The 20660-nt window shown below is 42.9% G+C and overlaps 1 protein-coding gene across 12 annotated transcripts in view; it reads left to right on the forward strand.

The window, feature by feature from the left end:
* Positions 1–1595: 1595 nt before the first annotated feature.
* Positions 1596–20660, forward strand: part of MCPH1 (microcephalin 1) — a 230181-nt gene continuing 211116 nt past the window's right edge. For 6 of the 12 annotated variants that reach the window (XR_011253469.1, XR_011253468.1, XM_069573064.1 and 3 more), the window contains exons 1-3: positions 1737–1884; positions 2765–2856; positions 6418–6536. Coding sequence is in view for 8 of the 12 variants with exons in the window: in XM_069573064.1 (XP_069429165.1) it covers positions 1752–1884; positions 2765–2856; positions 6418–6536 (344 nt within the window). In the remaining 4 variants the exon portion in view is untranslated. Of the gene's footprint in view, positions 1885–2058; positions 2174–2764; positions 2857–6417; positions 6537–20660 lie in introns of those variants that run through there. The other 6 variants (XR_011253472.1, XR_011253471.1, XM_069573066.1 and 3 more) reach the window with 3 other exon arrangements.

Raw genomic sequence — 20660 nt, forward strand, 5'->3', positions numbered from 1 at the left:
ATATAGGTATTGATCAAAGATTTGAGTCCAGGAAGTGGGGTTTGGTGGTTGCACATACTCAACATAATTCTTTAGAAGCACAGTGAGCTCACTGGGCCCTATGAACGGCTGAGTGAACAATTAGGGTTGAATGAATGAATGAATGAAAGGCGAGCAGTCCATAGTCTTGTGCACATACCCCTCTGCTGACTATAGTAAAAAGAGCTAAAGCTATTATTTTCCGTTTCAACAAGTTTTAACTGTTAGCAGTAAACTTTGTTACTTTGCACTAGTCAGGTAACCTTTCTTGAACCTGATTTCTTATTGTATAAATTGTATAATATTGCTTAACAGAAACTGTTGTGAGCATGAAGTGATACAAGGTATGAAAGAGAAAGCATTTTTAATTGTAAAGGAGTTGGGGAGGGCGCAAAGGAGGCTTCAACGGTTAGTCTCCAGGTTACAATAATAAATACCTATAAAAGAATAGAACTTTAGTGAGAATCCAGGAGGAAAATACATGTAAGTGCTATATAATAACACTCACCTTATGAGTAGGATTAAATTTGACAACACACCGAAACTTTAATACACCACTTACATGATTAGTGTTTGCGGTGCTGTGTGCTGTGCTCAGCCATGTCCAACTCTCTGAGACCCTATGAACTGTAGTCTGCCAGTCTCCTCTGTCCATGGGATTTTCCAGGCAAGAATACTGGAGCAGGTTGCCATTTCCTCCTCCAGGGGATCTTCCTGACCCAGGGATCCATCCCTGGGTCTCCTGCATTGCAGGAGGATTCTTCACCCACTGAGCCACGTAGTGTTCATTAAATGTCAGCTATTATCTCTACTATTATTAATGCTTTTCTACAAGAAAATGAAACTTGGAGAGTGTTAGTAACTCATTAACATCTCAGAGCTAGTTAGTGGCTGATTGGTGGTGGTGTCCAATTGCTCACTCCTGTCCGATTCTTTGCCCGCCATGGACTGCAGGCCTTCCTGCCCTGTAGTGGCTGATATCAGCCCCCAAACTCCAAGTCCAGTCTGATTTCCAAATGAAGCCTGTACTTTAACCATTTGATTATAAGGGAACTCCCTTAAGATTATGTTTCTCTAAGCCTGGTAATAGAATATATCCTACATGATAGAACACAAAAATGGTATTGAAATCATTAAAAATGAAACTTTTCACAAGTTTGGTGGTTCCTTCTTTAATACAGACAACATGGGTCCTTTAACTTATTCAGTGTTTCGGGTAGATTAAACAGAGAACGCTTATCAACTAGGGGCAACAGTAGTCCCTTCTTACACATCACTGCAGGGAGGCTCGGGGTTGGGACAAGGTCCCGCAGGACGCAAGCGCGCAGCCCTCGGGGCGGGGCCTGCGCGGCGGGGGCGGGGCTCCCGGGCTGGCGGGAGGCTTGAAACCCAGACGATAAGGAGCCAGGCTACTCCTGAGTGCAGGCTGCCCCGCTCCCTCTGGGATTCATCCGCTCTGGGATTTGCGGGCTGTAGGGCTCGAGGGAGACAGCCTGGCTAGGGGGACCTCCCGCGGGGACCGGAGACCCCGGGTCTCCGCGCAGGAGCTGACGCGCCGTGTAGGTACAACCCGAGAGAACCGGCGTCCATCGCCCGCGCGGAGGGGTCTTGGTCCCGCCCGCCGCCCCCTATTGGTTGCTCGGGGGACGCGGACAGACGGATTTCCGCAGAGCCCGCCCTGCGCATGCGCGCTGCCGCCACTCCGTCACGCTTGCGCGTTCCCGCTGCCCGTTATGGCGGTCCCCGGGGGCCCCGTCCTGAAAGGTGAGCAGGCGGGGACCGAGCCGGCGCGACGGCGGCCGGGCCTCAGGACGGGCGCCCGAGTCGCGGCGCCCCTGGGGTCGCCAGCCTGGCTGCCGGGAGGAGGTGGGGGTCTGTCCTCTAGCCCAGCACCGGAACCGCCCGTGACGGTTGGGGGTCCGTCTCGGAGCCCAGGGCCCGCGCCGCCCCACCTGGGCCGGGTCAGGCGCTCGGCGCAGACGCGCGAAGGGCGGGGAGGCTCGGGCGGGGGTTGGGGGGGGGGTGGTTTTCAGCTTTTCCTGGGTTCTGGCGTCTCTGTATGGCCGGGTGGATTTGCGGGGATGGGGCTCTAGTGAAATTAGAAGAACCAGTAACTCCTCTGCCTGTTCTCTGTCAGTGTGACCAGAACCTCTCAGTGAGGAATGATTCCTTCCAGGCACGCCTGAAAGGCACCAGGCTTTGAGCAGGGAGGGTTTCGTAAGCTGTGTTCCCTTCCCCGCAAAGTCTGCCTGTTGGCCGTGTTTTTGTAGGACCTGCAAACTAAAAGTGCCCTTTACTTTTTTAAACGCTTGAGGGGGTGGGAGGAACCGGAGGAGGAGGACAAATGAAGTCTATATCAAATTCAGGCTTCATTTTCCATAAAGTTTTGTCGGAATGCACTTATGTTTTTGTCTTTGACTGCTTTTGTGCTGCAGCCTTCTAACTGAGTGGTTGTTTGGCCCTCAAAGCCTAAGATAATTGCTGTCTGGTCCTTTACAGAAAACAAGACTCTGGCATTAGAAAGTTAGGTTTGGTTTAAGAATTTGGGAAGAGTTGAGAATGTGAACTGTGACGTATGTATGAGTAAAGTTGTTTTTCCCTTGAAATTTTAAAGAATCTAATGGCACTTTTAGCAGAAGAAATCTTAAATTTACTTTTTAATGTGAATAGAACAGGAGAAAAATCTGTTGAAATCTTTGGGTTGAGGGTATATCAGATATATTTCATGCTAGCATTTTGTTTTCAGATGTTGTGGCCTATGTTGAAGTGTGGTCAACCAATGGGACAGAAAATTACTCAAAGACCTTTAGGAATCAACTTGTGGATATGGGGGCGAAGGTAAGAAATTCACTTTATCATTGCTACACCTGACAGTCGTCTGAAACATATGGAGATCTACTTGCGTTTTCTTATTTTGGGAGTTTTTACTTAGAGCACGATGGACAAAGAGGACAGTGGGTAAGTGGCAGCAGAAGAAAAGGAGAGAACCATGGTATGAGAAATTGAGAACAGCTGGGCTTGGGGGTGACACAAGAGGAGAGCTCCAGGGTGGAAATACAGGTCCTGCCAGTGGCTGTTCGGATGCCTGATACTCTTCATCAAAGTGTGGAATGCAGGAAAAGGAACAGTTTTTTTAAGGGAAAAGTTGTGAATTTGGGGATATTGGAAATACCTGATAGACATTTGGATGTACAAATCTGGAACTTGAGATTGTCAGGTCTAGAGATCCTGTTTTAGGCATCAGGGACATAAGAGTCGGGTGGTGACTACCCAGGTGATTAGAATGAAGAGTGCTAGGTGGAGCCTGTTTAGTGTTTGCAGGGCTGGTATGGGAGTCATGGACCTCGGGACGGAGACTGGGAAGGACGCCAGGAGAATCCAGAAAACATGCCTGGATATGGGAGGAGGGACAGACTTCAAAGATGGAAATTCTAAAATGGTGCCTAAGTTTACGAAAAGTTAGGATTGGGGAATATTCTTTGCGCTTGAAAGCTGTAAGGTCCTTGTTGAGTGTCCCCATGTCCAATGAGCTGGGTTAAGGGAGTCATGGAGACCTGAGGAATGGGGTGGTGACAGCAGCAGCTCGAAGCCGGGGTTCAGATGTGAGCCAACTTCGTGGCTGGGGGGGACTTAGGGGAGGGTGGCTGGTCGGCTGGTGAAAGGAGAGATTAACACAGGTAAGATACCACTGAAGCCAGGGCAAGGATTAGGGATGATCAGGGCATAACATAAACTGGAGGGCAGTGTTCTCCCTTATTCAGGCAGAGTGTCTGCTCCTGCGTTTCCTTTGACTCACCCTGGTCCCTGACCTAGTGAGCAGGGGAAAGACCCAAGAGCAGACTAGGGTGACAGTCAGAAGGCAGGGCCTGGGGTTTGCTTTTGAACCTGAGAAGACACTTTTTTTCTGCTAAATCGGAAGGTAAACCCATTAGGATTTCGGGAGGGTTTCCACTTGATACCAGCCACATACTTGGGCTCCGCGTGTTATTGTGACAGGAAAAAGCTGCGAAACATAGGAGTAGGCAGAATGGCTTTTGAAAGTAGTATTAAGGTCTTGGATCTCTTGAATTTTTTTCTTCCCACCTTTTATTTAGCAATTTTTCAAATAGAAAAGTTGAAAGAATGGTATGGTGAATATAGACCCAACAATTAACATACTTGCTTGGACTCCATTTCTCTAAATAGTATATGTATTTTTTTCTTGAACTATTCAAAAGTAAATTGCAGATACCATAATTTGTCCCTACATATATTTAGCCTGTATCTTTTAGAACAAAGATGCCTTCTGTGTGACAGAAGACCGTTTCACATCTGAGAAAGCTATCAGTGATTTCCTAGCAGCTTTTTGCAGTGTTTGAATAAGTTTGTAATTCTGTCAGCATGTAAAAGCCCCACTGCTGTGTATGCTTGGTCTTGTCTGTCTTTACCTTCAGCCATCACAGTGTGTTTCTGGTGGTGTATCAGCCTGGTGTGAATTTCCATTTTCCTGTACATCTTCCTATACTTATTTTGAAGACCCTGTTCAGGTCTCCGCCTCATGTTTGCATTGGGTTTTTCTTTTTCTTCTTGATTTGTAAGCATTCTTTATACTCTTCAGTTGACCCCTTCGTCAGCCCCGTGAATTACAATATTTTCTGTCTGTGGCTTGCCTTTTCACCTTAATAGCATCTTTTGATGATAATGGTAGTTTATTCCTTATGGTGAGCTTCTGTGTGTGTATCTTGTTTTAAAAAATCTATTTCTACATGCCAGTTGTGGGAATTTTTCTCTTATTTTCCAGAAGCTTTTATCATTTTGCCTTTCACATTTAGATTTACAGTACATTTGAAATTAGTTTTTGTATGTGGTATGAAATCAGTTCTGTTCAGTCTCTCAGTCATGTCCGACTCTGCGACCCCATGAATCGCAGCACGCCAGGCCTACCTGTCCATCACCAACTCCCGGAGTTCACTCAAACTTATGTCCATCGAGTCAGTGATGCCATCCAGCCATCTCATCCTCTGTTGTCCCATTCTCCTCCTGCCCCCCACCCCCAATCCCTCCCAGCATCAGAGTCTTTTCCAGTGAGTCAACTCTTCGCATGAGGTGGCCAAAGTATTGGCATTTCAGCTTTAGCCTCAGTCCTTCCAATGAACACACAGAACTGATCTCCTTTAGAATGGACTGTTTGGATCTCCTTGCAGTCCAGGGGACTCTCAGGAGTCTTCTCCAACACCATAGTTCAAAAGCATCAATTCTTCGGCACTCAGCTTTCTTCACAGTCCAACTCTCACATCCATACGTGACCACTGGAAAAACCGTAGCCTTGATTTTTTTCCCAGTGGGTGATCTCAACACCATTTATTGAAAAGACTGTCCTTTAGCACAATGACCCCTTTGTCATTAGGTAACCAGGTTTCAGTGCCCATACAGTCTGTTCTCATGACAAACCCCCCTATCTTAATTACTTTTTATAATAAATCTTACCCTTTGTTCTTCAAGTCAGGGGGTTCTGGCTTTCTTAGTCTTTTGCTTTTCCAGATACATAATTGGAACTGGTTTGTCAGTTTGCAGCCTGAAGCTTCTTTGGGATCTTAATTGGTATTGGATAGGGAACAGCAGATCAGTATGGAAAGAACTGACGTGTTTGTACACGGGAATCTTCTAAAGCATCAACATGATGTATGCCTTTGCTGATTTGGGTTTATTTAATTTTCTCAGTGATGTTTTATGATTTTTCTCTGGTTATTTTGTTGCTGTTATGAATGGTATCTTTTGAATTCTTTTTCCTATTGCTGTTATATAGAACTAGTTATTTTGCATATCTGCCTTGTCTCCAGAAAACTTACCAAACTCTTCTGAATTCTGTCACATTTTTGGGATTTTTAACAATGTGCACAATTGACTCTTACATGCACAGAGCCGTTTTATTTTTCTCTAATCCTAACACTTTTTCTTTTCTTGACATACTGCGCTGGCTGGGGCCAGTTGGATAGAATGGAGATACTCCTCAACAGAAGGGTTTTAGCATTTCCCATCATGCAGTCTTATACCAGCTTCCAGATCCTAATTTACTGTGCATTTTCCTCACTAATAAACATTTTAAGTTCATCAAACGCATTTTTGGCATGTAATTGATATGGCTATGATTTTTCTCTTTTACTTTGTTAATGAAGTGAATAATGATTGACTTTTTGTTCTAAACCAGCTTTGCAGTCCTGGAATAAACAGGGGTGAGAATGTATTATATATGTTGGTTGATACTATTTGTATATACTATTGTATATATTGGTTGATACTATTTGCTAATTATTTTGCTGCTTTTTTGGCAAGTGTCTACAAGAGTGACACTGGCTTGTACTTAAGAAACTTATGCAGATAGTAGTAAATTTACCTTTGTTTTCTGCCTTTTGTCTGCAGGTTTCAAAAACTTTTAACAAACAAGTTACTCATGTCGTGTTCAAAGACGGGTACCAGAGCACCTGGGAAAAAGCACAGAAGAGAGGCGTGAAGCTCGTCTCAGTGCTCTGGGTTGACAAGTGAGTCCTTTCTCCTGGTTTTTTTTTCCCCCTTAAGTTATCTAGTGTTGGTAGAGTGTGGAGATATTTCGCATGAATCACAGACCTAGATAAAGTTTTGTTTCCATCTTTTCTCTGCCTCTTACCGGGGGCATCTGGCGTCCTCAGTTTCCTAGGACGACAGACGGGTGTGGCGTAACTCCCAGCTTGCCCGGAGGCCCTGAGACAGAGTCTGTGTGGTGTGTCGAGGGGACAGAGAAGCAGATTGCTAGTCTACTAAGGTGGCCAGTCTCTGCCAGAACACCACCAACTGGCCGTAAGCAGCAGAAATGTATCTCTCAGACTTCTGGAGGCTAGAAGTCCACAATGGAGGTGTCCACAGCGTTGGGTTCTTCTGAGGCCTCTCCCCTTGGCCTGCCGGTGGCCATCTTGTGCCGGGGTCCAGCCCCGGTGGATCCAGGGAATTTGAAGGGGAGACGGAGTCAGTGTCCTGAGTAAGAACTATTTAATTAGAAAAGAGAGATTAGGAAAGAATAGTAGGAAATTTAGTGGAGAAAAGAGGCTGAATAACTTGGTTTACGTGGAAAGCTAATAAAACCTTGAGACAAGAGGTTTGTACCATCTACGTAGGCCACTGGCACCCTCTTGAATAGCGGAGGGTGCCCCGCCTTGGGCTCCCTCTCGCCTTGGGCTCCCTCTCACGTGGGTCTTAGAAGCCAGGGCAAGTAAGTAGACATGGTGAGCCTCCACGCCCCAGATGGGAATTCAGCCAGAAAATTGAGTAAAGAAGACACAGGGAGACCAAGCTGCTTCGGTGAGCGAGGCCCTATAACTTTATTTTCAAAAGGGCTTTTATACCTTTCCCACAAATGATGCTGTGTACATTATCTTCTGGCCTTGGAGGCCTGTGAACATTTTAAGACCCTCTTTTGATAAAGGCTGCTCAACCAGAAAACTTATTTTCCCTTGAAGTGTGTTTTCTTTATATTTCTAATCTATGTCAGCCTCAGAAAGTATCAAACAAAGTTCCATTTTCAGGAAGCAAAGGTGCAGCTAAGTTACAACAAAGAAAGAACCAATTAGCTCAAAGGTCTGATGTGGTTAGTTTCAAGGCTACATTTGTTTTTTCTTACATTCTAACTATGTTAACAAATGTGCTCCCAGGTGCACAGTGGATAAGAGATATGAGAACTTAGCAACAAGCATTGGCCCAATAATGAAATCCTACACCAGCACTACTCTAATAACAACTCTTTGAAAGGCTTTATGTTTTATTAGGCTTCCGTGCCTCTCACAGTTGGGGGGGCTGTAACAATCACATGGGTAGTTGTAAAAGTCCAGGTAAGGCAAGTTAGAGAGCCATCAGAGGGGTTTGAGCTGAAACACTCCTTTTATATGCAGAAGACTGTTAATTGGAGCTCTAAGTTAACTTTTTCCAGAGAAAGGTGATCGGGGATAGCCCCCTGTTATGTCAGAAGAGTGGAAAGCACAGTACAATAAAGCAGGCAGACTCCGGTTTTGGGGGGTAGATGCTCAGGAAAATCCAGGGGGACCCCTGAGGCCTGATCTCAGCCTTTGCTTTTTGCCAGGCCCCCTTCCTCATGACCTTTGCCATGGGCGGGATTCCCCATGCTGGCTCCCAGCAATCTTGTTTTTGTCTTCACTTGGTCTGGCTGTTTCTGTGTCCTCATCTCTTTTATAAGGACCCTAATCTTACTGGGTTACCCACCCCCAGGGAACCTCATTCAACCTTCACTATCTCCTTCAAGGCCCCGTTTCCAACTGCCGTCACGTCGTTTGGTCTGGGGCATCAGGACTTCATGTGAATTTAGGGGACACAGTTGAGCTTGTGCAAGAATGCAGGAATAGTCTTAGGGGAGGCTTAGGAGGAGGTTGAGGTCAGAGGGAGTGGGGTATCAATGATATAAATCAAGTTTCCTGAAATCCAGATGTAAACGAGTCATACTGCTGATTTTCTAGAAAACTAGAGTCAATTTACACGAAAACAGTAAGGCAGAATATGAGGCATAGACTTTGGCTGTTGATGTGTGAAGCTGCTCTAAAAGAATTAAGCCTTTCAATTAAAAAAAACTTCAACAGTGAGGCATGATGATTGATTGCATTTCTTTGTCTTCCATTGTCTGGGCAGACTCAGATTCCAGCCTCACTCTCCCCTCTTTTGCTTAAAACAAGGTGTTCTTCATTTTGGATGCATCCTGTTTGCCCGTGATTAGGCTCCCGCTACTTGCTGTTTCCTTCTGCCTCCTAATGGGATGCGAGTTTTGCTCGCCTGGCAAGGCATTGCTGGTTTTTTTCCCCACTGTGTGATGACTGTTGTTTCCTTTGAGGCTAATAAGCTGCCCGTGGGAAGGCAGATTCAGATCATGTAGACCTGCTCCCCTGGGCCCAGGTGTATCGTTCATGGTGGTTCTTGCCTGAACCAGCCTTAACCCCGAGTCTTATAGGATGACTGTTTGCCAAGTCCAGCGCTTCTGGCTGTGCCCAGCTGTGTGCTGTGAACAAGAGCCGCCTGTCTCCCACACTGATTGATTAGTGTCAGCACCTGGTTCTTGTATTTTTCAACGGCTTAGAGTTCACAATGTCTGTCTGGTGCTTAGATCATTCAGATTTGGTAGTGGGAGTCCCTTCAGCCAGTTCCTGTGTCTCTGTGACCTCGTGCCTGCTCCCCCCCAAGCCCCGGTGTCAGCTGTTTCCGCACGGACCGTGAGCCCTTTGAGTGGGACAGCATCCTGGACTGAGATGTGGGGCTGGTGGGCTCCCAGCCGTGGCGCGTCACCCCTTCTCGGCCTTCCAGGCAGAGGCAGGAGACTCATTTGCTCCTCTCTTCCCTTTTCCGTCCCTATTTGAGATTATTTGATGTTTTAGTTTTTAGACTAAAATTCTCTCTGTTCTTTTTATTTATTTTTAGTGATTGCTTTAGGGGTTACACAATAGATCCTTAACTTCTGAGTCTGCTTAGACTTACTATTGTACCATGCCACATAAAATACAGATAGAGACTTGGCAACTGTGTGTCCATAGTTTCTGCCCCCTTCCCCTGTGTTAGGGTGGTTGTATGGATTTCAACCACGTCCATTAGAGGCCTGCAAGACAGTGTTGTCGCTGTGCTCTAAACACTTGTCTGTATTTTAAATAAATTAAGTGGAAAAGAGAGTGTCTTATGTTTATCCGTATATTTATTCTTTCTCTTACTCTTCGTTTCTGAGGATCTGAGTTTCTTCTGCTGTTTCCTTTCAGTGTGAATAGTTGGCGTTTCTTTCTTTTTTTGTTAATTAAAATCCACATACTATAAACTCACCCTGTTGGTGTACATTTTAGTAGTTTTTAATATATTCTATTCAGATGTTTGTAGCAGTTATCACTGCCTAATCCAGGACCATTTTATCCCCTCAGAATAAGCTCCATAACCGTTAGCAGTCATTCCCTTTGGGCTCCTTACTCCCAGCCGCTGGCAGCCATCAGTCTACTTTTTGTCTTTGGATTTACCTAGCCTGGACATTTCTCGTAAATGGAACCCGACATTATGCAGCTTCTTGTGTTGGATTTCTTTCCCTTGGCATCATGTTTTGGAGTTTCATTCGTGTTGTAGCCGGTGTCAGGTTTTTATTTCTTAGAGTCACTGAATATCATCATGTTTTGTTTATCTTCATCAGTTGGAAGACAGACATTTGGTTTATTTGCACTCTTTGGCCACTGAGTAATGCTGCTATGAGCATTTATGTGCAGGTTTTCATGTGAATATATGTATTTCCGATCCTCTTGGGTGTATATGCACCTATGAATGAAATTTCTGAGTTACATGGAACCCATTTGTTTAGCACTTTGTGGAAGTGCCTGTTTTTTGGATTGGGTGTAGCATTTTACATTCCTACCAGTAATGTTTGAGGCTTGTTATCCCTCTTTATGTTGATAGCCGTTATGTTGTGGATGTGAAGTGGTATCTCACTGTAGTTTTGACTTGTATGTCCTTAGTGACCAATGATGTTAAAAAGCTTTTCATGGTTTAATTGGCTGTTTATATATCTTTAGAGAAATGTCTACTCAAACACTGTCCATTTTTTAAAACTCGAGTTATTTTTCTTGTTTGAGATAGAGTTCTTTATCCTGGATACATATTATTTGCACACATAATAAGACCCTTATCAGGCATATTATTTGCAAACATTTTCTCCCTTTCTGTGGGTTGTCTTTTCACTTTCTCGTTGGTATCCTTTGAAGCACAAGTTAAAAATTTTTAAGCCCAGTGTTTCTATTTTTTCCTTTGTTGTTTCAGTTTTAAATGTCATATTTAAGAAATGATTGCCTGATTGCAGGGCGTGAAAATTTACACCTGTGGTTTCTTCTCAGAGTTTTATAGTTCTGTCTTTAACACTTAGGTCTGTGGTTTACTTGAGTTAAGTTTTTGCACATGGTCTGAGCTATGGCGTCACCTTCACTTTTATGTGTGACTGTCCAGTTGTCCCAGTACCACTGTTGAATAGACTATTGTTTCCCCATTAAATTATCTTGGTGTCCTTGTTAATTGGCTGTAGATAACTTGGATGTATTTCTGGATTCTCAGTTCTGTTTCATTGGTCTGTGTGTTTATCTTAATGCCAGCACCACACTGTCTTGATTACTGCTGTTATCGTTCAGTTACTAAGTCATGGCCGACTCTCTGTAACCCCATGGACTGCAGCATGCCAGGCTTCCCTGTCCTTTATTGTATTCTGGAGTTTGCTCAAACTTATGTCCATTGAGTCAGTGATGTCATCCAACTGTGTCACCCTCTGTCACCCCCTTCTCCTGCCTTCAGTCTTTGCCAGCATCAGGGTCTTTTCCAGTGAGTCAGATCTTCCCATCAGGTGGCCAAAATATTGTAGCTTCAATATCAGTCTTTTCAATGAATATCCAGGATTGATTTCCTTTAGGATTAACTGGTTTGATTTCCTTGCTATCCAAGGGACTCTCCAACACAGTTCAAAAACTTGAATTCTTCAGTGCTCAACCTTCTTTATGATCCAATTCTCACATCCCTCTGTGGCTACTGGATAAACCATAGCTTTGACTATATGGACTTTTGTCAGCAAAGTGATGTCTCTGCTTTTTAATACACTGTCTAGGTTTGTCATATAGCTTTTCTTCCAAAGAGCACGTACCTTTTAATTTCATGATTACTTAATTGCTGTAGCTTTACAGTAAGTTTTGAAGTTGGAAGTGTGTCTTCTCCAGTCTTGATTTTCTTCCAGTTCCTTTGCATTTCTGTATGAGTTTCAGGATTTGCTTGTCGGTTTTGGGGAGGGAGGGAAGGGAGAAACTGGTATTTAATAGAGGTTGTGTTACGTCATTAATTATATAGGTGTTGCATCTTTCGATCCATGGCCATGTTTTTATTTTCTTGTCCGTAATGTCTTTCCATTATGTCTTGTAGTTTCCAGTGTGTAAATCTTGCCCCTTCTAGGTTAAATTTATTCCCAATTTATTTTCTTTATGATGCTATTGTAAATGGAATTGTTTTCTTAATTTCATTTTTAGATTGTTCAATTATTAAAATACAGAAATATAACTGATTTTTGTACGTTGATTTTGTATCTTGCAAGTTTTTGAGCTTGCTATTAGCTAAGTGTCTTTGTGATTTTCTTAGGATTTTTTTGTATACGGTGTTGTGTAATCTGTCTACAGAGATAGTTTTACTTCTTCCCTTCCAATCTGGATGCCTTTTATTTCCTTTTCTACTCTAATTGCCCTGACTATAATCTCCAGCACAGTATTGAATAGAAGCAGTGAGAGTGGACATCTTGTCTGGCTTCCAGTCTTAGGAGAAAAGCTTTCTGTATTTCTCTATTAAGTGTGATGTTAGCTTTGGATGTTTTTTTCTTAATGGGTGGACTTTGTCAGGTTGAGGAAATTTCCTTCTATTCTTAGTTTTTGTTTGTTTCGATTTATTATTAAAGGATATTGGGTTTTGTCAAAATGCCTTTTCTGCAATTATTGAGATATCCATGTGATATATATACATATATATATTTGTCATTCATTTCATTAATGTGGTGCATTAGATTGATTTCATGTGGTGAACTAACTTTGTGTTCCTGGGATAAACTCTGCTTGGTTATGTTGTATACTTTTGTTTTTTCTAACTGTATCAGTTTGCTAGTACTTTATTTTCACTTTTGCAACAGCTGTATTGTAAGGTATATTGGTCACTACTTAGAATGACTTTTTCTGGTTTTGGAGTCAGGCAGTATTGGCATCGTAGAACTAGTTGGGCTGTGTTCTTCTGTCTTCTGAAGTTTATAGGGATTGGTGTTAGTTCTTTAAGCATTTGGGAGAACTCACCAGTGCAGCCATCTGGGCCTGGCCTTTTTGTGGGAGGGTTTTTGATTAGTAATTCAGTCTCTTGTTACGGGTTTACTTAACTTTTCAATTCTTGAGTCAGTTGAGATAGTTTGTGTCTTTCTGGAGTTTGTTCATTGCGTCTAGGTTGTCTAATTTGTTGGCCTGCACTTGTTTGTAGTATTGTATAATAGTCCTTTGTATTTTGATAAGGTCAGTAGCGGTTCATTCCTAGTATGAATTAATATCGCTTTTCTTTTTGTCTTGATCAATTTAAGCTAAAGGCTTTTCAATTTCTTTGATCTTGTCAAAGAACCAACTTTTGGTTTCTTTGCTGTTTCTCCATTGTGTTTCTTTTCTTTTTTAAATTTACGCTATAATTATTTGTTTCCTTCTGCTTGTTTTGGGTTCAGTTTGCTCTTTTATTTCTCTAGTTAGAGCATTAGAAAATTCATTTGAAATCTTGACTCTTTTTTGATGTGTTTACAGTTGTAAATTTCTTCTAAGCATAGCTCTAGCTTCATCTCATGAAATTTGGTATTTTTGTTTTAAGTTATTTCAGGTGTTAACCGTTTTCTCTCATGATTTCTTCTTTGACCCATTGGTTATTTAGGAGCTTCTTATTTAATTTCTACATAGTTTTGAGCCTTCTGTACTTGGTTCTGTTTTTGGTATCTCATTTCATTCTGTTGTGAGAGGAGAACATATTTTAAGATTTTTTTTTAAGTGGTTGAGACTTGTTTTTATGCCCTAACCTTTGATCTGGCCAGGTGAATGTTGTGTGTGCACTTGAGAAGAATGTGTATTCATTCCGTTATTGTGGATACAATGTTCTATATATAGATGTTTGTTAGATCTAGCTGATTTATACTGTTTTCTCAGTGTTTTTCTGGAAAAGGTTCAGTTTTCATTCCAATCCCAAAGAAAGGCAGTGCCAAAGAATGTTCAGACTACCGTACAATTGCACTCATCTCACACGCTAGCAAAGTAATGCTCAAAATTCTCCAAGCCAGGCTTCAAGAGTATGTGAACCATGAACTTCCAAATGTTCAAGCTGGATTTAGAAAAGGCAGAGGAACCAGAGATCAAATCGCCAACATCTGTTGGATTATTAAGAAAGCAAGAGAGTTCTAGAAAAACATCTGTTTCTGCTTTATTGACTATGCAAAAACCTTTGACTGTGTGGATCACAATGAACTGGAAAATTCTTAAAGAGATGGGAATACCAGACCACCTGACCTGCCTCCTGAGAAGCCTTATGCAGGTCAAGAAGCAGCAATTAGAATCGGATATGGAACAACAGACTGGTTCAAAATTGGAAAAGGAATACATCAAGGCTAGATATTATCAGTGTGCTTATTTAACTTACATAGTACATCATGTGAAATGCTGGGCTGGATAAAAAGTCTGGAATCAAGGTTGCTGGGAGAAATATCAATAACCTCAGATATGCAGAAGACACCACCCTAATGGCAGAGAGGGAAGAGGAACTCTTGATGAGAATGAAAAAGCTGGCTTTTTCTCAACATAAAGAAGACTAAGATCATGGCATCCGGTCCCATCACTTCATGACAAATAGATGGGGAAACAATGGAAACAGTGACAAACTTTATTTTCTTTGGCTCCAAAATTACTGCAGATGGTGACTGCAGCCATGAAATTAAAAGACGCTTGCTCCTTCGAAGAAAAGCTATGACAAACCAAGACAGCATATTAAAAAGCAGAGACATTACTTTGCTGACAGAGATCTGTCTAGTCAAAGCTATGGTTTTTCCAGTAGTCATGTATGCATGTGAGACTTGGACCATAAGGAAGTCTAAGCACTGAAGAATTGATGCTTTTGAACTGTGGTGTTGGAGAAGACTTTTGAGAGTCCCTAGGACTGCAAGGAGATCAAGCCAGTTAATTCTAAAGCAAATCAGTCCTGAATATTCATTGAAAGGACTGATACTGAAGCTCCAATACTTTGGCCACCTGATGTGAAGAACTGACTCATTTGAAAAGACCCTGATGCTGGGAAAGATTGAAGGCAGGAGAAGGGGATGACAGAAGATGGGATGGTTGGATGACATCACCGACTTGATGGATATGAGTTTGAGTAAGCTCTGGGAGTTGGTGACGGACAGGGAAGCCTGGCGTGCTACAGTCCATGGAGTCGCAAAGAGTCAGATGTGGCTGAGAGACTGAACTGAACTGAAATGTTTTTCTTTCTTTCTTGATCTGTTTAATTGTTCTATACATTGTTGATTGGGGTGTTGCATTCGCCAAGTGTTTCTGTTAAATTATTTATTTCTCCCTTTAATCTTGGCAGTCTGGCATTTCTTTTTATCAGGTAACAACGGATTTCTGTGGTTTTCTGTATCTGAAGATGTCTCTGTTTGTGAATAATGTTCTTAATGGTTATACAATTCTAGGTTGACAGTATTTTTGTTTTTTGCTTCTGTTTTCCACTGCTTAAAAGGTGTTTCCCCTGAGTCTCTGTCCTCATAAGAAGCCTGTAGTCATGCAAATAATTTCTCCACCGTGAGTACTGTATCTTTTTGTGTGGCTTCTTTCAAGGTTTTCTCATCTTTGGTTTTCAGAAGTTTAAAGGTCTGGATGTGGTGCCTTTAAATTTAATTCTCTGAAGATTTTGCTGAGTTTTTTTTTTTTTAATGATATAAGGTTATATATTTCATCTAAAAGCATGATAAATTTGGGCTGTTGTTTCTTGAGATTTTCTCTTGTGCCTCTTTTTCTGGTACTACTTTAATTAGCTGGATATCAGGAATTGGTTAAGCTTTCTTGTAAAGAGCCAGATAGTAAATATTTTAGGCTTTGTGGTCTATATTCAAGTGCTCCCTGCCCTGGTGTGGGAAGATCCCTGGAGAAGAGCAAACAAATGAGTGTAAACAATGAAACTTTGTAACAAAACCTGGGCGTGGGCCAGGCGGCCTGTAGGCTGTCATTTGCCAGTCCCTCCCGTGTAATACAGCTTTTGAAATTTTCCCACAAGTTTCATTGACTCTTTCCTCTTATCAGTTCCATCCTGCCATTAAGTCTATTTACTAAATGCGTTTCAGATATTTTTCATTTCTAACATTTCCACTTGGTTCTTTCTTATGTTTGCATGTTTTGTTTCTTAGCTGAGATTTCCTCTCTCTCCTTTTCTCATCTTTCATTACACATGTATTTTCCATTCTGTGGCAGAAGATGCTTATAGAAATTTCTTGTCTGATCATTTCAGCATCTTGAGGTTGGTGACTGTTGGTTTGTTTTCTTTGTTCCTTAAGAATGTGTCACATTTTCTTGACTCTTCTGTAACAGGACTTTGAGTTGTATTTTGGACATTGTAAATGTTATGTAGACTCTGGGTTCTTTACTGTTACTCCAAAGGGTATTGATTTTGTTTTAGGAAGCAGGTGATTTATTTAGCTTTAAACTTTGGACTGTCATTTTAAGACCTGTGCTGGGTATTTGCTTGGATTCAGTCAATTCTTCAAGCCTTAGCTGCAGGCTAACTTGTTTGCCTCATGGACATGTAGGTCAGGGATCAGCCAGAGACTTGGAATTGTGTCCTCAGAACCTGAGGTTCCCCCTCGCTGGTTCTTTGCTTCCTGTATCCTAGCATCACTTGCTGGTGGCCTTATCTGCCCCGGCTCTTTATTCTGGTTCCTTTGGGCAGAAGGATAGCAGGTGCCCATTACTGACCATTCATATGCATTTTTAGTTACAGATGTTTTTCCACATTTTTATGTAATATATCATTTTTTAAAACATACATATGGTCTTTTATAGTAGATTACCCAGTCACTTGGCCTCCCCAGGTAGCACAGTGATAAAGAATCTGCCTGCCAGAGCAGGAGACATGAGATGTGGGTTTGATTCCTGGATCAGGAAGATACCCTTGGAGAAGGAAATGGCAACCCACTCCAGTATTCTTGCAGGGAAATTGCATGGACAAAGCAGCCTTGTGGGCTACAGTCCACGGGGCCACAAAGAGTCGGACGTGACTGAGCACAACACACAACCAGCAACTTACGCAGCCTGTCTCCCATTAGTGAGTGTGAAGGGTTCCGCTTTCCTTTTCTTTACAGTCAGAAACAGTACAGCACTGAAGCTCTGTGTACATACTTGCTTGCAGAGGTGTAATCTGCTTGTGGTGGTTGTTCAGTCAATAAGCTGTGCCCGACTCTTCGCAACCCCGTGAACTGCAGCCTGCCAGGCTTCTCTGTTATCCACTATCTCCTGGAGTTGGCTCAGACTCATGTCTATTGAGTTTGTGATGCCATCCAACCATCTTATCCTCTGTTGCCTTCTCATCTTCCTGCCCTCAGTCTTTCCCAGCATCAGGGTCTGTTCCAGTGAGTTGGTTCTTCCCATCAGGTGGCCAGAGTACTGGAGCTTCAGCATCAGTCTTCCCAATGAATATTTAGGGTTGATTTCCTTTAGGATTGACTTGTTTGATCTTCCTTCTGTCCAAGGGACTCTCAGAAGTCTTCTCTAGCACCACAGTTCTAGAGCATCAATTCTTTGGTGCTCAGCTGTTTTTGTGGTCCAACTCTCCTGTCTGTATATGACTACTGGAAAAACTATAGCTTTGACTAAACAACCTTTGTCAGCAAATTGATGTCTCTGCTTCTTAATATGCTCTCTAGGTTTGTCATAGCTTTCCTTCCAAGGAAAAAGTGTCTTTTAATTTCATGACTTCAGTCACCATCCACAGTGATTTTGGAGCTCAAGAAAATAAAATCTGTCACTGTTTCCATTTTCTCTCCTGTCTGCCATGAAGTGATAGAACCCAATGCCATGATCTTGGTTTTCTGAATGTTGCGTTTTAAGCCAGTTTTTCCACTCTCCTTTTTCACCCTCATCAAGAGGTTCTTTAGTTCCTCTTTACTTTCTGTCATTAGAGTGGTGTCTGTCATCTGCATATCTGAGGTTATTGATATTTCTCCCAGCAATCTTGATTCCAACTTGTGCTTCATCCAGCCCAGCGTTTCTCATGATGTACTCTGCATATAAGCTAAATAAATAGGGTGACAGTATACAGCCTTGAGGTACTCCTGTCCCGATTTGAAACCAGTCCATTGTTCCATGTCTAGTTCTAACTGTTGCTTCTTGACCTGCATACAGGTTTTTCAGGAGACGTGTAAGATGGCCTGGTATTCCCATTTCTTTAAGGATTTTCCACAGTTTGTTGTGATCCACACAATCAAAGGCTTTAGCCTGGTCACAGAAGCAGAAGTAGATATTTTTCTGGAATTCTTTTGCTTTCTCTGTGATCCAGCAAATGTTGGCGATTTGATCTCTGGTTACTCTGCTTTTTCTAAATCCAGCTTGTATATCTGGAAGTGTTTGGTTCACATACTGCTGAAGCCTAGCTTGAAGGATTTTGAGCATTACTTTGCTAGCATGTGAAATGAGTGCAATTGTGTGGTAGTTTGAACATTCTTTGGCATTGCTTTTCTTTGGGATTGGAATGAAAACTGACCTTTTCCAGTCTTTTGGCCACTGCTGAGTTTTCCAAATTTGCTGGCATATTGAGTGCAGCACTTTCACAGCATCATCCTTTAGGATTTGGAATAGCTCAGCTGGAATTCCATCACCTCTATTAGCTGTGTTCATAGTAATGCTTCCTAAGGCCCACTGGACTTCACACTCCAGAATGTCTGGCTCTAGGTGAGTGACCACACCATCCTGGTTATGTGGGTCATTAAGACCTTTTTGGTAGTTTTTCTGTGCATTCTCACCGCCTCTTAATCTCTTCTGCTTCTATTAGGTCCTGCTGTTGCTGCCCTGCAGTGCCTATGCTTGCACGAGATGCTCCCTTGGCATCTCTGATTTTCCTGAAGACATCTGTAGCATTTCCCATTCTGTTGTTGTCCTCTATCTTTGCATTGTTCACTTAGGAAGGCTTTCTTAACCTCTCCTTGCTGCTCTCTGAAACTCTGCATTTATTGGATATATATGGTTTATCTTCCCCTTTCCCTTTCCCTTCTCTTCTTTTTCTCAGCTATCTGTAAGGCCTCCTTAGACAGCCGTTTGCCTTCTTGCATTTCTTTTTCTTGGGGATGGTTTGGGATGGTTGGGTACACCTGGTGTACAGTGTTACAAACCTCCATCCATAGTTCTTCAGGTTCTTTGTCTCCCACATCTAATCCCTTGAATCTTTTCATCATCTCCACTGTATAATCACAATGAATGTGATTTAGGTCATACCTGAGTGGCAAAGAGTCAGACACAGCTTAGCAACCAACACAGTACCTGAGTGGTCTAGTGGTTTTCCCTACTTTCTTCAACTTAAGCCTGAATTTTGCAATAAGGAACTCATGATCTGAGCCACAGTCAGCTCCAGGTCTTGTTTTTGCTGACTGTATAGAGCTTCTCCATCTGTGACTGCAAAGAATATAGTCAGTCAGATTTTGGTATTGACCAGCTGGTGATGACCATCTGTAGACAAGACAACTCTCTTGTCTCTTGTGTTGTTGGAATTTCCATAGGTTTAAATTCTGAAAATGGACTTTTGGATTTAGAGGGCTTATTACATATTTAAACTTTTGATAGATGCTATCAAGTTGCATTCCCTGAAATCTTTCCTACTTTGTAGGTGAAGTGATACAGCTGATTTCATTTGCATTTTCTTGATTTTTAGTAAGGCTGATCTTCTTTGACAAAACTTGGAGGTAACAGCCAAACGACCTTCATTTCATGTGTCGTGTGTTTGTTTCATTAACTGCCTCTCCAGGCCATTGCTCGTGTTTTCCACTGAGAACGTGATCTTTCATGAAATATATAAGGTCACTAGATGTCACTAGAACCCCGTTTTGTTGCGTTATTTTGGGTGTGTTCTTTCTAAGAGCAGACAGCTGTGTAACTGCAGTTGATAGAATTCTGACATTTCCTATGGACACAAACATTTCCATGTTTAAGGAAGAAGAAATACAGATGAAAGAAGGAAGGTCATGCTTAACGGTCACCTCAGTTCAGTTGGAGAAGGTTGACTCCCCAGGTGGTGCTGGTGGTAAAGAGCCCACCTGGCAGTGCAGGAGACGTAAGAGGGGGGGTTCTACCCTGGGTCAGAAGATCCCCTGGAGAAGGAAATGGCTGCCCACTCCAGTATTCTTGCCTGGAGAATCCCATGGACAGAGGAGCCTGGTGGGCTACAGTCCATAGTGTCACAGAGACAGAACTGAAGTGACTTAACTTGCACAGAAGCATGATCAGAAAGTTAGATTTTTTTTTAACAGTCACAAACAAATAGGTGGGGGCACAGTTCCCAGGCGGTGCTGTTGCACATTGGAGAGCCTGCCCCCCGCCCCTGCGTTTGTTTCCTACAATGCACACGTCCTTGCACAGCCACACCGTGGCCATCCATGCTGATCTCACCAGCCACACACCTGAAAGCCATTGGCTTCACCCCAGAAGCCCCCATGGTGTCTGGAAGGGCTCAAGGGGAGAAAGACGAGGAGATGCAACAGCAGCCTCCTGGGGCTGAGTCAGGCTCATCGGGTATCTCCACTGAGGTGGTCCGGGTCTGTGTCATGGAGGGTCAGCTTGGGGGTGCTGACAGGCCCTCTCTGTGGCGGCAGCGCCACCCAGGCCGCTCCCCTGGGGCGAGTTCACCCACTCGGCTTTTGAGGGAGGCACTTTCCAACTGTGCAGATAGCTGTCCCTCCTCATGCTGTGTCTGTGTGTGTACTGTATCCAGAGGATCATATCTTACTCCTTTCAGTGTTCCTTTTAAGGTTTGAAATGTCCGCCAATGGCCAGTGGTAGCCCGTTCATGGTGACTTGTCTTGGCTTATCATTTCTCTATCATTCTCTGGA

This window comes from Ovis canadensis, chromosome 26 (genome assembly GCF_042477335.2).
Source record: "Ovis canadensis isolate MfBH-ARS-UI-01 breed Bighorn chromosome 26, ARS-UI_OviCan_v2, whole genome shotgun sequence".
Taxonomy (NCBI): Eukaryota; Metazoa; Chordata; class Mammalia; order Artiodactyla; family Bovidae; genus Ovis; species Ovis canadensis.